Source organism: Protopterus annectens, chromosome 1.part0 (assembly GCF_019279795.1).
Source record: "Protopterus annectens isolate FY-2018-M chromosome 1.part0, PAN1.0, whole genome shotgun sequence".
In the NCBI taxonomy this organism is placed as follows: Eukaryota; Metazoa; Chordata; order Ceratodontiformes; family Protopteridae; genus Protopterus; species Protopterus annectens.
The window spans coordinates 497,845,123-497,860,398 of record NC_056725.1 but is presented as its reverse complement, the minus strand read 5'-3'; the positions used below and the strand labels follow the sequence as shown (position 1 = coordinate 497,860,398).

General features: G+C 35.8%; 1 protein-coding gene across 1 annotated transcript in view; it reads right to left on the bottom strand.

The window, feature by feature from the left end:
• The window catches only part of LOC122793068, a 970,692-nt gene that overhangs the window by 322,825 nt on the left and 632,591 nt on the right, over window positions 1–15,276 (bottom strand). Inside the window, exon 17 of the mRNA XM_044060776.1 lies at window positions 8,861–9,117. Within this exon, the coding sequence (XP_043916711.1) occupies window positions 8,861–9,117 (257 nt within the window). The remainder of the gene's footprint in view (window positions 1–8,860; window positions 9,118–15,276) is intronic.

Here is a 15,276-nt window from a genome sequence, read left to right as displayed (position 1 = left end):
TTTGCTTGCTGATACTCTTTCTTGTGCACAGGACTCTAGACTTTGGCAGTTGGCACAGGAGGCAGCAGCCTTGCCCACACAGATATCATAAGAAATTTGAATGACTGGAGTAGAGTAGATACTTTTTTTTTGTTGTGGATCCCTCGAAAAAACAATACAAGAATGCATATGAAGCAACTGTCAATGCTTACAGATGTTTTTGCATGAGCTTTCCTAAGAAAGAGAGACTATGATCACCTTATTTAATTTGCTAGCATTCATTTATTGGTGCTTCATTTGTCTACAGGATGTTTGTCTTTCAGGATATAACAAGATATTGGATGGGGTTTATTTGATTAAAAGGTTGGGAAAAGTTCAAAGCCAATCATGCTGATCCACAGCACTCTATAGGGAAATATCAGCAGGTGTTCACATACTATCACCTAATTATCAGAGTCACACAATTTGGACTACGTTATTCACCTAGTTGTATGCTGGGACATTTTATATTAGTGAATTACTTGGATCTTTGAAATGGAATCTCATTGGTTGATGACATTTTTTTAATGAAGATTCCCAAGTCCAACACCAATCAAACAAGTCAAGGCCATCATTTGATTTTTGGAAGGGGCATCAGTTCCTTTAATTTGTCCTGTGCACTGCTTTATTACCCTCTGTAGCCTGATAAAACTTCTTTTTCCTAATAAATCTAACCCAATGTCAAAGGACTGTAATATGTGTTTACATACAACCATACTTGTCAAGGCATAGAATTCACTGGTTGTTCTTCTCACTCATTTATAATGGGCCAAGCCTCAGATTTGGTATCTGATAGTTGAGGTTACTGTTGCTCTTAAAACCTGCCTGGGAACAGGACCAAATTTTAGATGTCTCTTAGAAATTACTTCCTTGGCAGAAGTATCAATACCTTGTCTAAGATACCCTCTATCAACAAAAAGAGAAGAAATATATTCTACCTCATGTAAAAAGACTTCATCATTACTTGTCATCCGAGAGGCATGAATGAACTGGCCCCTGGATATCTTTCTTTTCATAAACATAGGGTGATTACTAGTAAAAGGCAAATAACTGTTTGAAAAAAGTATGTTTTCTATAAATTTTACTTTCAAAAGCATTGCTATCTGTTCTCCATAAGAAATTGACATCTAAAAATGAGATATTGTGTCCCATGTCTCCAGCAGTAAACTTAAGAAATTAGGTGCTACGATTCAAATTATCTAAAAAATCTAAATGATTGCAGTCTTTTTTAACAATAAAAAAACAAATTGTCTACAAAATGTCTATAAAATAAAATGTGATCAAATCCAGGAATATTCTTGAGTAACTTCTTTTCCCACCAACCAAGTATTAAACTAGCATAAGCTGGGGCAATGTTTGCACCCATAGCTATGTCCTTAACTTGTTGGAAGTACTTATTGGTAAACAGAAAACAAATTGCTGGTCAATAAAACTTCAAGTAATGGTCAGTACAAGGTTCTACTTTTGTGATCTATAGATGTGTACTTGTTGATATACATTCTGACATATTCCACCCCTTCATCATCAGGTATAAAAGTGAACAACTCTAGAATATCAACAGTGAACATATAACAATTACTGACTGATTCAATGGTGAAAAGATTGAAAGTTCTGATACTACCCAAAAAAATCCTATGGATCCTATATATTAGAAGGTAACAATTGTACTAATGGATTTAAAACAGAATCCCGAAATACTGATAGACCTTCTATGACACTACCTGATGCTGAGACGATGGTCTAAAAGGGGGATCAAAAGGATTTTTGTATATTTTTGGGATAGTGAACATTACCCTGACCCTTGGATTATCATGATTTACCAAAAAGTTATAAACATCTTGTGTTATTTCTCCATTCATCAATCATACAAACATAATGTATACATTTATAGCTATTGTATACTTCTCCAAGGGAAACTTCATGATATTCTTTAGTGTTATTTAACATTTTCTCAATAGAATTGTAATGTTCAGTATCCATGACCACAATATCAGCTCATTTGTCAGCTTTCATGAATCTCAGTGCTGACTAATGTTGCAAATCATGCAATGCATTTCTGCCTTCTGTAGAAAGCTTAAAGAACCGATAATCTACTTTTTGAGCCAAGCAGCTTCTAATTTCATCCTCAAATACTTTCTCAAATGCTTTTAATGTGTAATGTAAAGGAGAATTAAAAGACGATGGTTTGGCTAATGACTTAGTAACAACATCTTTCAAAAGATAATGTAAATTCATTTTTTTAGTAAACAATTTTAACTCTAAAATACTGTTGGTTTAATCAGCTCTGTGACTGGGAATAAATGAAAAAACAAGTTTAGAATGTTCAAATGATGTTAGTTCAATTGAAAGTCAGAAAGATTGAATGTTTTAACAGTATAAAGATTGTCAGACTCAGAATTCACAGAACCATACCTCTCAAGTGTACTCATTACAAGGAATGTACCTCATTTGGGGTCTTAAAAAATGAATGTTCCTCAAAGTTCCACACTGAAAGGCTTCATTGCAAATTCAGTGTTAGGAATTTTTTAACTGATATCCATGATAAATAGGAAAGAATCATATTAATTCAGTAAAAGATCTTTCTGGTAAGTAAAACCAGCATATGTTAACCATCCTATGACCTTCCTAGCTGAAATTGTTAGTAAGCTGTTAGTATGTGTTCCAGATTTTGCCCATTTGTTCCTCATTATGAGGGCGAGTGCTCCTCATTTTGGAGATGGAAGGTTGAGAGCTATTTACAGAACTAATAGCATCCGCTAATATTTTCTTCCCTTGCTCTGTCCCTGGCTTTGACTGGAGTAATTGTGCTGATTCCGGCTCTTCCCGTTTTTTGCAGACCCTTCACCTTGTTGACTACTGTGTGCCGAAAACGCAGCATTGGGGGACTGCAAAGGTATTTCTTTAAAATCTAAATTGGAGCAGACATTATTTAAATTAACATCTTTAGTAGTAGAAACCTCTTGAGAATATGCTGCATTTGATGTTTCTCTACTTCCTGTATAACGCGCATCTGGATTTAAAAGGCTAGAAGCACCAGAGGTCTCTACAGAATTCATTGATATAATTTTACGATCGGACGCCACTGTAGAAGTCATCTGAGAGTTTAAATCTGCCCATATGCAGTCTGTGTCCTATAGGCAGTCAAATCTCTCAGTAATTTCTTTTGTTTATGTGACACAATAGTTTTTTTGAACTGGTCTAATTTCAAAAATATTTGGTCATAACTAGAATGAGGATCCATTTGAGTAACAAAGTAACTAGTCAGTTCTTCTTCCTTTCTTAAAAAGACCTGTAACTGTTCCAGATTGTTATGATTGTTTTTAAATAACATTTTTAACAGCTCAAGACTGTCCTTATTGAAAAAAGAAACAGGTTAAAAAAAGAATGGCTCATCTTGGTTCACTCCATTTGGTAGTTTGAAAAGCCTAAAGTCCCTGGGAACAATCTCTTTTTGTATGCAATATTCAAAATATTTGTTTTCAACCTCCAGAGCTTTATACTTTCTCAAACCTTTTTCAATATTAGCCAATAAAGTAGCCACATTCTCTTCTATTGTACCATTGTCTGAACTTAGTTAAACAAATCCAAAAGGATCATAATGAAAGCTTGTAACCAAAGTCACATCAAAATAAATAGGTGTGTTAGTTGTTCCCACTGCGCTGACAGTGTCAGAGCTGCCAAAAGAATTATTGAATGAACTAATAGAGTCAGTTCTAATGTTGGTTAGCTGAATTATACACTGGGACAATACTGCCATCAATTTTTTCATCTCCTTATCTTGACTTTCTGGAAGTGGATGAACAGACAAATTCATGAGTGGTTTGTCTCCTGCACCTGCCATCAGGGAGCCAGATACAAAAACTAAAACTGAAAAAACAGCCAAACCTGTGGTCTTACCAGTAAAATGAAAACAAAAATCAACAACCTGCTAAAAGTACCAACCCCTGTGATATGTTAAAAGCAGTGGGGGGGGCGTACCAACCCCTGTGATACTCCAGTCTCCCAATTTCTTACTCTTGACGCTGTTCATTTCACAAGTCACCCAGTCATGTGAACATTAGCAACACACAATTTTGTAACTATGATAAAAATCCTAATAAGTGATATTCCTCTAGAAACAGATACAATTTCTGAATACTTTATTAAATTAGCTACTAATGTCTTTCAATCAAAATGTTTCATAAACAAACAGGTATTTTATCTACTGACCAGCTGTGCAGGCAAACCCACAAAAACACTTTCTCTTCCAGGCTTATCAAAAGGATACAATTTACAAATGTGTAACAAGAAAAGGCTGTACAATGTGACACAAGACTGGCAGGATATTGTTTGGGGGATACAGCCAGACCACCATATATTTAAAATTACAAACAAGATACAGAAAAAGGGATAAACTGCAGGATTAATAATCAGGACATATATAAACAAATTTAGAACAGCAAAGAAAATGACATCATTTCAAGAAAAAAAAACCCAGCAGTGCGGTTTTGTACAAGAAATAGATTAAAAGCATTGTAGTACAGTTGGAACTTCAAGTAACAGGAACTGAATAAGACATCAAAAATATACAACTTCATGGGAAATGAACACACCAGGATCTACATACACTATTGCAAATAATAAACTAAAGATATCAGCACAGGCAGAACAACTTATAAGATATGCAGATAAATATATAGGAAAAGTACAAAAATAAGCAATTTGTTGATGACCCAAAAACGTTTTATAGAGAATTTGGAAACAATGCAAAAGAAATGGAAACGCCATCAATACAAGAAGAAATAGTCACATTTTGGAGAAATATCTATGAAGATCCTGTGGAATGTAACGAAGATACTGAATGGTTAGAAGAAGTAAAAAAGTGAATAAGAAGTTCAAAGGTGCAGGACATTAAATGGGATGAAGTAATGGCCAGAAGAACTGAAACAAAATTAAGAAAAGCTCCTAACTGGAAAACCCCAGGCCCAGATGCAGTACTCAACTTCTCGCTAAAATTATTAACATCTTTTCATAAAGATTTAGCCCTGATAAAGAACTATTTATATGCATACCCAGAACAGATGCCAACCTGAATAACAGGAAAAATGATACTCCTCCTTAACTCATTCCCTCCAATGACGCTCAGGAAATTTGTACTATAACTTCCAATGGGTGGAGCGTAAGCCTTTTGACAGAATTAAATTATGTCTTCACATTTCAAACAAATGTTAATATCTTTAGAACCATAGTAGGGTGTCACCTTTTTCAAATGCCCAAAGTGGGACATTTTTGGTACAAATGGCAGATATTGCAGGCCAAAACTTGTCCACGGCCAGTACAAAGGACAGAACTTCACTTTTTTGCCTAAATAAAAGCTTATTGTTGTAGCATTTTAGTTGCTTATTCTGTTTCTTATAACATTTAGGTGTTTCAGATATAGAATAACTGTTTTATGCAACTATTACATAAAATATAGGAAATACTTTTGTTCTAAAATCTCAGGACATTTGCCATTTTTACAATTTTTTTGCAAGACACAACTGCCCAAAGAGGGACTGTCCCTCACTAAATGGGACAGGTGGTAACCCTAAACCATAGTGGTTATGAAAGAAGTATAAATGACAAACTCTACCGCACAAACTATTTTTACAGTGGTAGTATTCTTTAGGTTCTAGGTCTTAAAGTGAATTTTATAAGTCACAGTAACTGTTACATCTGTTAAGTAAACAACTTACAATATCTCAGCAATTCACTCAAGTTACACACATACTGTCAGCAGGATTTTATTCATCTAGGTGAGAGCTTTCATATGAGGCTAAGGATCTCTGTCTGTGTTACTTGATTGTTAAGATATTTAGATAAATGTGAAAATGTTATATATAAAATTCATATAAAAAAACAACAGTTAATATCTATTTGCCTGCACTAGACAGAGGACAAATATTAATGCAGTTGAGTTTGTTATTGTATAAGCTTTAAGATGAAATCTTTTAAAACCTTCTATATAGCATGGTTTAGGAATTATTGTTGCAATGAACAAGTAATATTTGATGCCTAGAGGCGTCAGTAGGACTTAACTGCAGATGCACCTGGAGGCGTCATTCAGATGTAATGAGTTAAGAGTAAACCTGCAAGATATCCTATAAATTACAGACTAATAACTTGCCTTCTAACAATGTATAAACTATACACTGGAACTGTTATTGACAGAGTTTATAGTCATGCAGAAGAAAACTCGATCATGTAAAAAGTGGAAGTATGGCATGGATAAACTACAAAATAAAAAAAAAAAAAAAACATTTGACAGCATCCCACATTCATGGATAAGAGGATGATTACAAATGTATAAGATACCCCCTACATTGATTAATTACATTAGTGACCATGAAACAGTAGTAAACCACTTTTCAGCTAATCCATGATAAAGGATGAATTATTATCCCAGGGATAGACATTCAAAGGGAGTTATTCCGAGATGGCTCTTTGTCACCGCTGCTCCTTTGTCTTGCCCTTAACCCATTAAGCTGTCTACTTAACAGATTAGGTCAGTCATGGCTACGATTTGGCTCCAGAAAACAACAAAGTGCAAAGACTTCTCATCATCTTTTTGTGGATGATGTAGATGACTTAAAACTGTATAGTTCATCAGATGAGAAGTTGAAAGCACAACTGCAAGTAGTCAAAACTTTCTCAGATGATATAAGAATGTCATTTGGTCTGGATAAATGCAACAAAAGTGGCATTTAAAGCAGGAAAGTTGCAGCACCAAAAAATATCAGTCTGGGATAGTAATGTAATATAAAGGAACTTGAGCAGGAGGGAGTGTATAAAATATTTGGGAACTGATGCAGGATCAACAATAAAACATGAACAAAAGTGAACAAAACTCAGTAAGGAATATTTCAGAAGACTAAAATTAATACTAAAAACAGCTTTGACATCTTGGATCAAATCTCTGCTCTTCCAGTTCTAAATTACAGTTTTTGTGTGATTGACTAGCCCCAAAAAGTATTGCATCAAGTGGACAGGAAAACAAGAAAAAAGTTTCACGCTTATCAAATGATATATAAAAATCAATGTATACTAACTTTATATATTCAGCATTCTGAAGGAGGTATTGGCCCCCTCCAAACTGATTACAGGTATAGGTCTGCAATCGTAGAACTGCATACATAGCTGCTGACCTCATCAGATCCATAGTGAAAGTTTTAAAACATGAGAAGAACAACTCTAAGGTGAATTCCCCTTAGTTTTGCAGAAGCATACCTGTGTCAAGCGGGAATGGAAATCAAAACAGCGGTAGACAAAATCAGGCAACCACTGAATGCGCCAAAAAAACAAGCAAAAAAGTATATAAGGAGAAGGTCAGATGAGAAGGCAAGAAATGTGGAAAAGCCATAAATATAGTTGCAAGAACAGAAAACTCCTAGAATAACCTCATGCTGGTCAGGATTTGACCCAGGATGTATGGTTAAGGAGAGGTGAATTTAAACCAAAAGACGAAAGGTTAATATTAATGGTCCAGGACAGTGGACTATGGTATGTAGACACTAGTTTACAAAGTCCACTGAACATGTGGGAGAAACAGACAAATGCAGGTTCTGTAAAACAGAACTGGGAACAGTTGCACATCTTGTTGCTGGGTGTGGTACAGTAATGGCAGAAGGCCAGTGTCTAGAAAGGTATAATAATGTGTTTAGACTATTGCATTGGGGACTGTGCAAAAATTACAAAACTGAAGTAGCTGAGAAGCATTGGACATGAGCCACAAAGCATTAAGGAATGATGAAGTTTATATCACATGGGATCACCCATTACCAACAGTTCAAATAATAGATGCGAGCAAACCAGATACAGTAGTCCATGGAAGGGAGACAAAAGTAGCATTGATCATTGAAATTGCTAACCCAATGATTACAGTCTCTTACGTACACAGAGACACCAAGTCATAAAATACAAGGATTTGTAGGTAGAAATGAGGTCAGTGTTGAAGGAGGATACTCAGACAGTTCCAATAGCAATAGGAGCAATGAGTCTTATAAAAAATAATTTACAATCATATCTAGATATGTTACCAATACATGTAGCCCCAAATAAATTGCAGAAGGAGTCATTACTGGGCACATTGCGGGTGCTGCGAAGAGCACTTTTGGCTAGCATCAAAGACTGAAACATACTAATTTCTTGAACTTTAATCATACTTTGACTTAGGAATGGAGTCCATTCCTATCATGGTACTGGAAACCCAAAAGACGTGGAAAAATTGTACCAGGAGAAGTCATAACTGAAAACCACTAGAATCTGACTGTTGCATAAGGGTGGCATGGTGCTGATGGGCTATTCCTTCCTTCTGATTAGACACTAAAATTTTAGACAGGAGATATTTCTGCCAGTCCAGATGCAGAAAATGTCCTGTTGGGTTTCCATATAAATAGGCACTCTTCTAAAAAGAGAATAAGATTTTCATATGTCTAGGTTTACAACCCCTGTATGTTGGGGAGGGTGTACAACTGGTTACTGTCATATATTTAGTTATTTCACTAATAGTCTTAAGCATTGTTTATAAAGGGTTTTGGTGTCAAAAATGACTTTCCACTGCTTATCATGTGTCATACTTACTGGGGGGAGGTAATTTGAGCAAATAAATTACTTAAATGAACTGCCAGATGATAGTGAATGTGGTGCATATAGGAGAAAAAGAGAAAACAATGTCTGCAGGAAAAAATGCATCTAGTAGAGTCGTGTACATAAAACATAACTGCTCTGCGCCATTCTTTAGACTGCATTTATTAGCACACAACTCTTAAAGAAAAATATAAGTTTTACAGACTGTTAAAGAAATTAAGAAACAGTCTAGACCCACCTCTCTTCCACTCGTTCCATTCTACAGCTGAGCTTCTCTCCAAGGAAATGGCCTGATAGTAAAAGTGACTGAATCTCTTCTTGGAGGGAATGGAGCTTTGCCTCATGAGATTCTACTTCAGCATCTAGTTCACCAGTTATTTCTAGGGCTCTTCTGATCATCTCTGGATCCTTCATAGGGACTGGTTCAGAGATGGATACCCAGAGTTCCTGTATCCACTGTTCTACCTCATCCAAATTCTTTAGGAGCTCCATGACCTAGAAAGCAAAAGGAGAAATCATCAATAGTATTACAGAAATCATCAACAATTGAACACCAATAGTATTACAGCAATCATAAATAATTAAACACTAATAGTCGTACTAAACTGTGTCAGACATCCGTATATAAATGATCTCAGGAGAAGATGGATCATTAAAGAAACCTATATCTTCCAAAACTGATATATCAAGATAAATTATTAGGTTTTAAGCAGCTAAGAAACAGTCTTCCAGTTTGTACCTTCTTAAGAGTAAGTCCAAGAGAAAGAGGTCTTTTCTAGACTGGCGTGGAAATAAGGTGGGAAATAATTGCACCACCAAATGGATGACTGAGTATCTTCCTGTGACATTTCACAAATTTAACAGTGCAGCTGTGCCTAATATGGCAAACAAACTACTTGCACAACTGGCCATTTAAATTTAAGGTTAGTGTCCTACTATCCTCTGAAACACGTTCCTCCACTATTGATTCTTAAGTCTCTATCCTTGTGATAAAATTTGTGTTTGTCAGTACACCTCCTCAGGAGCTCCCCAGTATTAACACAGTCCTATACGTCAGTGACCTCCATGTACTCCAGTCCTCTAATTATGTTTTCTAGCCTCCAACAGAATCTACAGATGACTTAACAAACTATACCACTAGATTTCCTTTCATCTTCTTACAGTAATACTTGTAATCAAAAGCAACATTATTTGGGACACAAGGGAGATCAGTTAACTGTCCTCTCTTAACCATTACCAACCTCATAAACATTTTATTTTAGTAATTTTTTATTTGTTATCCAGAGAAGAACACTGACTTATTTGGGATTGCTTTCAGTTCAGGCCTTATGTTACATAATTTGTTAAAGCAAACAGTCTATGTCAACAGAGTAAATATGTACAAACTGATACTGGGTGCATGTCTTTGTAATGTAACTTTGATAAATGCTACAGGCACAGTCCTTGTTTTCATGAAATATACTCTATAAATGGGGGACATTAAGTTAGAGAAGGGGGTCAGTGTACAGTAGGAGTGATTTGAAAGAGAAAGAAGACAGAGAAAGAGCAGGAGGGAAGAAAGTAAAAGATGAAAATAACAGAAAAAGAAAGGAAGGGAGATAGAGAGGGAGGGGAAGTGTGAGGAGTTCAGATATGGGGTCAGGCATAGGAGGATGCACCCTAAGTGAATGGTTTATGCTGTTTAAGTCTACAGAGTAAAAGGTGACTATGTAAGGGAGTTAGAGAGCTGGGGTCTAGTGTAGCACTTAGGTGACCCCTCCACTGGTGGGTGAGGAAGCAGTAGCACTGCACTTGTTTAAATAGGTATTTCTTAGGAGAACATGGCATTTTGGGTAAGGTGGGAATGGATTTTGCTGTGTAGGCAAAGATTGCTAGAACTTGGAAGAAAAAATAGAAATGTAGTGCTCTGTGGACTGAAGTTTGCTTTAGCTATTTGAAAGTTATGGGAAGTGTGGGGGAGGGGGGTTGTAGGTTAAACAGTAGGAAGTCTTCTTGAGGCTGTGGCAATGGTAGAAAGTCCATATTTTAAATGAGGGAGACTTGCATCTTCCAAAAGTGATGCATGAAGATAAATTACTATATTTTAAACAGCTAATAGTTGTGGTTGATCTTCATTTAAAACAAATGAAGTAAGAGTTGGTTTTGCCTAGAAAAATAGCTTATTTACTTTAGATTTCATTATTTGATGTGGCATTGGTCGTTTAGGTTAGGGTCAAGTCAGATACCTAGGTAAATGTAGTACCAGACAGCGTCAAAAGGTTCTTAGTATTTTCAGATAATAGTCCAATTGCTTAGCTTGGCCTTTATCTTTTTGGTACTGGGTTGGAGTTTATGCTCCTGGAGCCAGTTAGAGAGTAGGCTGAAGTCACGCTCTAGGGAAAATTTTAAGTCAGAGAAGAATGACTAGACCTATGAAACTCTATCATCTGTAAAGAGGAGGGCTGACAGAAGCTTGATAATCAATAAATAGAATAATATGGGGAAGAGAATAGATCACTGGGAATTTTTTTTGTGCTGAGGGACAGTAGAGGAAGTGTTTGTCCCCTATTCTATCTGCCAGGAAGAATTTAAACTATTGACATTCTTTAAGACCGATGCCTGCAGACAGCAGGGAGTTTATAAGATGTAGATTCATAATTAGTAACCAAGAACAGCTTACATGAGAGGAAACACTCCACATACCTCAATAAAGCACGCCGCACGTATAAAAAATAAAATGTATTAATATAAAGAAAGTTAAGGGATTTTGTCCTACTTTATTCAATGGACTTCAGCAGAAATAATTAATTGCTTTCATCACTCCCTTTTAAAATCTCCTCTAAAACTACCCTACCAATTTAAAAAGACAGTATTCAATATTCAGCTGATCCTGAAAACAAAATACTTAGGGCAACGCATGTTGCTATACCAAGCAAAAAAAGACAGTTTACATGTATGTAAACACCCAAACAAAAATATAATCAGAAACACTGATGGGATATTAGAAACCTGATAGCAATAAAAACATAAAGATTCTATGTACCAAATTTCCATATATGTAAAATAATTACATTTAGTGTCTGCTATATAAGTATGTAATAAAATAAAATAAAATAAAATAAATGCAAACATATGATACAGACATTCATTTAATCAATTATTAAAACATTCTGAATGTGTTGGACTGTTTAAAGTGTGAAATGGTAGACAGTGATTGTTAAAAATTCTATTTCTAATTTCTGTTTAAAGTTTAGGAGCCCACATTTTAATGAAGGGGGTTTCTGTAAATGTTTGACCTAAATTTGCCATGATACTTACAAATGGTAGTGTTGAGGAAATTAGGGCTGTCCTTGTTATCACTGTTCATAAACTTTAAAAATTCACTTGCACTATGAATATAGTCTATGAAGCCCTTGATCTTGTCACAAAGGCCTCTCCATAAAATAAAAACATCATCTAAGTATGTCAAGAGTATAATATTTGTAATATTCTGATTGGAAAATATATATATTTTTTCCCAGGAGCACATTACCAAGTTGGCAAATATTGGAGCTGCTCTCATTGCAACACCCTTAACCTGCTTGTATGTCTCCCTCTCAAAAAATATAATCACATCCAAGCACTCTATAATTATTCTAATATCTCGACTATTCAAAAAGTTAAAACCAATATTTGCATCACAGAATAACTCTTTTCTTTTTTCATGGGTGATGCAGGAAAATAAATCAACTACGTCAATTGTCAAAAAAGACTTTGCTGTCTTTGCAAAGATCCTGTTTTAATCTGCCCAGAATGTCCCAAAATCTCTTAGTATATGTTCAATTACAGTACAAACTGGTTTAAGCAGTCTATCTTTAAGCAGTAATTATCTGAATTTAAATAGTTTTCATCTATACAAGACCAAGGAAAGTATAGTCAAAAGGCAGTTCATCCAACTGGCATGGATGATTGCAGATGACATTGTGTATACTTCAGAGTGTAAAAAGATAGTGGACATGTTTTTGGAAAGGTGAGTACATCAAAAAGTTGGTTTCAGAGATTTTCAGAAAAATTACTGAAAAGAGGGGAACTAGTTTTCCACCACATTTGGGGATGGACTAAGACAAGAAACAAGAACAATGATCCAATTAGATGTAAAGGGTTGTGCAAAGAATTTGAAAGTGCAGTAGTTATACAGTACAACCTATAAGTAAATATGTTAAGGATATTATTATAAAAAATGGTCTAGTTTTAAGGCAAATAATGCGATTTTTGAGTAAGTAGGCAGAGTCCATGCTTTGTGTTTAAAACTGCACTTAATAATTGATTGAATTAATATACATACATATATATACATATTTATATGGCAAACAATAAATGTGATTGGTTTACATATATGAAAATTGAGTACATAGATTTTTTATACATTTCTATTATTATCATGTTTGCAATATTCCATTAAAACATCTGGCTGTAATTTTGTTTGGTGGTTACCTACACATGAACTGCTTTTTACTTGGTACAGCAACATGTGTTGTCCTACAGTATTTTGTTTCCATGATGAACTAAATATTTAGCACTGTCTCTTTAAATTGGTAGAGTGTTTTTAGAGGAGGTTTGAAAAGGTAGTAACAAAAACAGTTCATTAGTTCTGCTGAAGTCCATTGAATAAAATAGGATGAAATCACTTAACTTTCTTTTTATTAATACATTTTATTTTTTTTATACTTTTGACTTGCTTTGTTGGTGTCTGTGGAATGTTTATGTTATTGTAGCTTGTTGTTGGTTACTAGTTGATAAGGTGTGGGTGGTCTTTCATGTTGAAAGCTTTTGTTAGGTCAGTGAAAAGAACAACCTATTACCAGGCCTTTATTCTTATTTCAAAGTGCCCCATCTGTGAGAGTGTAGATAGTGGTCATTGTGCCTCTGTCTGTCTGTCCAGAAGCCATTTTGGTGTCAGGTGAGTATTTTGTATGTTTGGACTTATTTTGCTAGTTGGTTGTAGACTAGTTTTTTTGAGAATTTTTCTGAGTGTAGGTAATATGGGTAGAAATCAATGGCCATGGAAGGTTTATTATTCTTTGAGATAGGCTACATTATTGCTGTTTTCCATTGCTCTGGCATATAGTCATTAGTGACACAGAGGTTGCAGAGGTGAGTTAAGGTAGGAGACTGCATCTTAATAGAGGTCATCAAACCAGGGATGGAAGCCATCACCACTTACAGTAGAGTATTTTTCTAATAGTGTTTTCACACCCCTTGCTTCTATTATTTTGATTAAAACAGAGGCTAGTCTAGTTCTGTGCCAGCTAGGTTAGTGGAATGGGTAAAAGTTAACAAAGTAGAATATGGAAAAAATGAGAATTTGTTTGGGAAGTCTTCTGAATTTAGGGATCCAGTGGTTATATTATCTTCATGAAGTGGACTAGGTTGGGGAGTTCAGCCTGCCATTTGTTCCTCTAGATTCTACAACTTCTTCTCATTGGTTTGGGATGAGATTTGAGTGATATATAGAAAGATGGCTTTGGAATGCCAGCTAGTTTTCTAGACAGATTTCTAAACACTTTGAAATACCACTTGTTTTCTGAAGAAGGCTTTATTTTCCACAGAGGGCTCAGGCTATGCCTCTTTCCTTTTAGAGTGCCTTGAGTTCTTTGGAAATTGATTGTTGTTGTGGATTTAAGGAGTCTAAAGACTGTGGAGAAGTATTTGTCTTGGAGGTGGAGGAAGGTGTTTGTGAGGAATGTGACAACAGCATTGGAGTCCTGACTACTATGAATGGGGGAAATTAGTTAGTTTGAGAAAATAGTTTGTGGGTTGATGTTGCAGGACATTTTCAGTGTGAGGGTGATTAAGCAGAGGCCAACCATGGAAGTGAAGGATAAAAGTGTGAGAGACTTGGCTGGTTGTATTAGCCCATATCTTTTGCCACCCTTACTCTTCCCTCAGGGAATTATGAAGTGAATGAGGGTATGGTTATAAGATTTATAATATGGTCTTGTGTGTTCTTTTACCTCTTGGGTAAGGCTGTGACTGCTTGCATTAATTAAAGCTATTTTGTGGGTTCATATTTTTGTGGTTTAGCTTGTGCATTGTTGAAGCTGGTTAAGGGATAAGGTGTAGAAGGTACATTGCTTGGTGTAGCTGGGCAGACGAGTAAAAACCTGCATTTATATTTGTTGCTTGAGGGAAAAGTGAGAATAGCAGTAGGTATGTGTAGAATGTGACTGACCATGCTGAGCGGTTGATTCACAGTGAGAAAGTACAGGTCATAATGGGTGATTGTGTGTTTGTGTGTGTGTGTGTGTGTGTGTGTGTGTGTGTGTGTGTGTGTGCTGAAACAGTGAAGCGACTCACCTGCACACAAGAGGTTGTAGCAGCAGCATGCAGGGCTTTGTAATGGTATTCCACGTGGGTCCGGGGGGTTACCCCAATAACAATCCCCATCCACTTTTTGGCCATGTCTTCTTGCTACCACTTTAATTACCTGTGTATCATATAGTGTTTCAGCCTGAACAGAAGGAGACTATTGTAATATTTAACAAAAGAAGGTTGCTGCCCCTTTATGTCAGTATTCATTCCTTTCTCCATGCTGACATTATTTCAAATTAAAGCCCAAGTGTAGAAGGGTCGTGCAGACAAACCATTCAGTAAAAACTGCAGGAAAAACACACCTAAGCAAGTGGCTTCACTGTG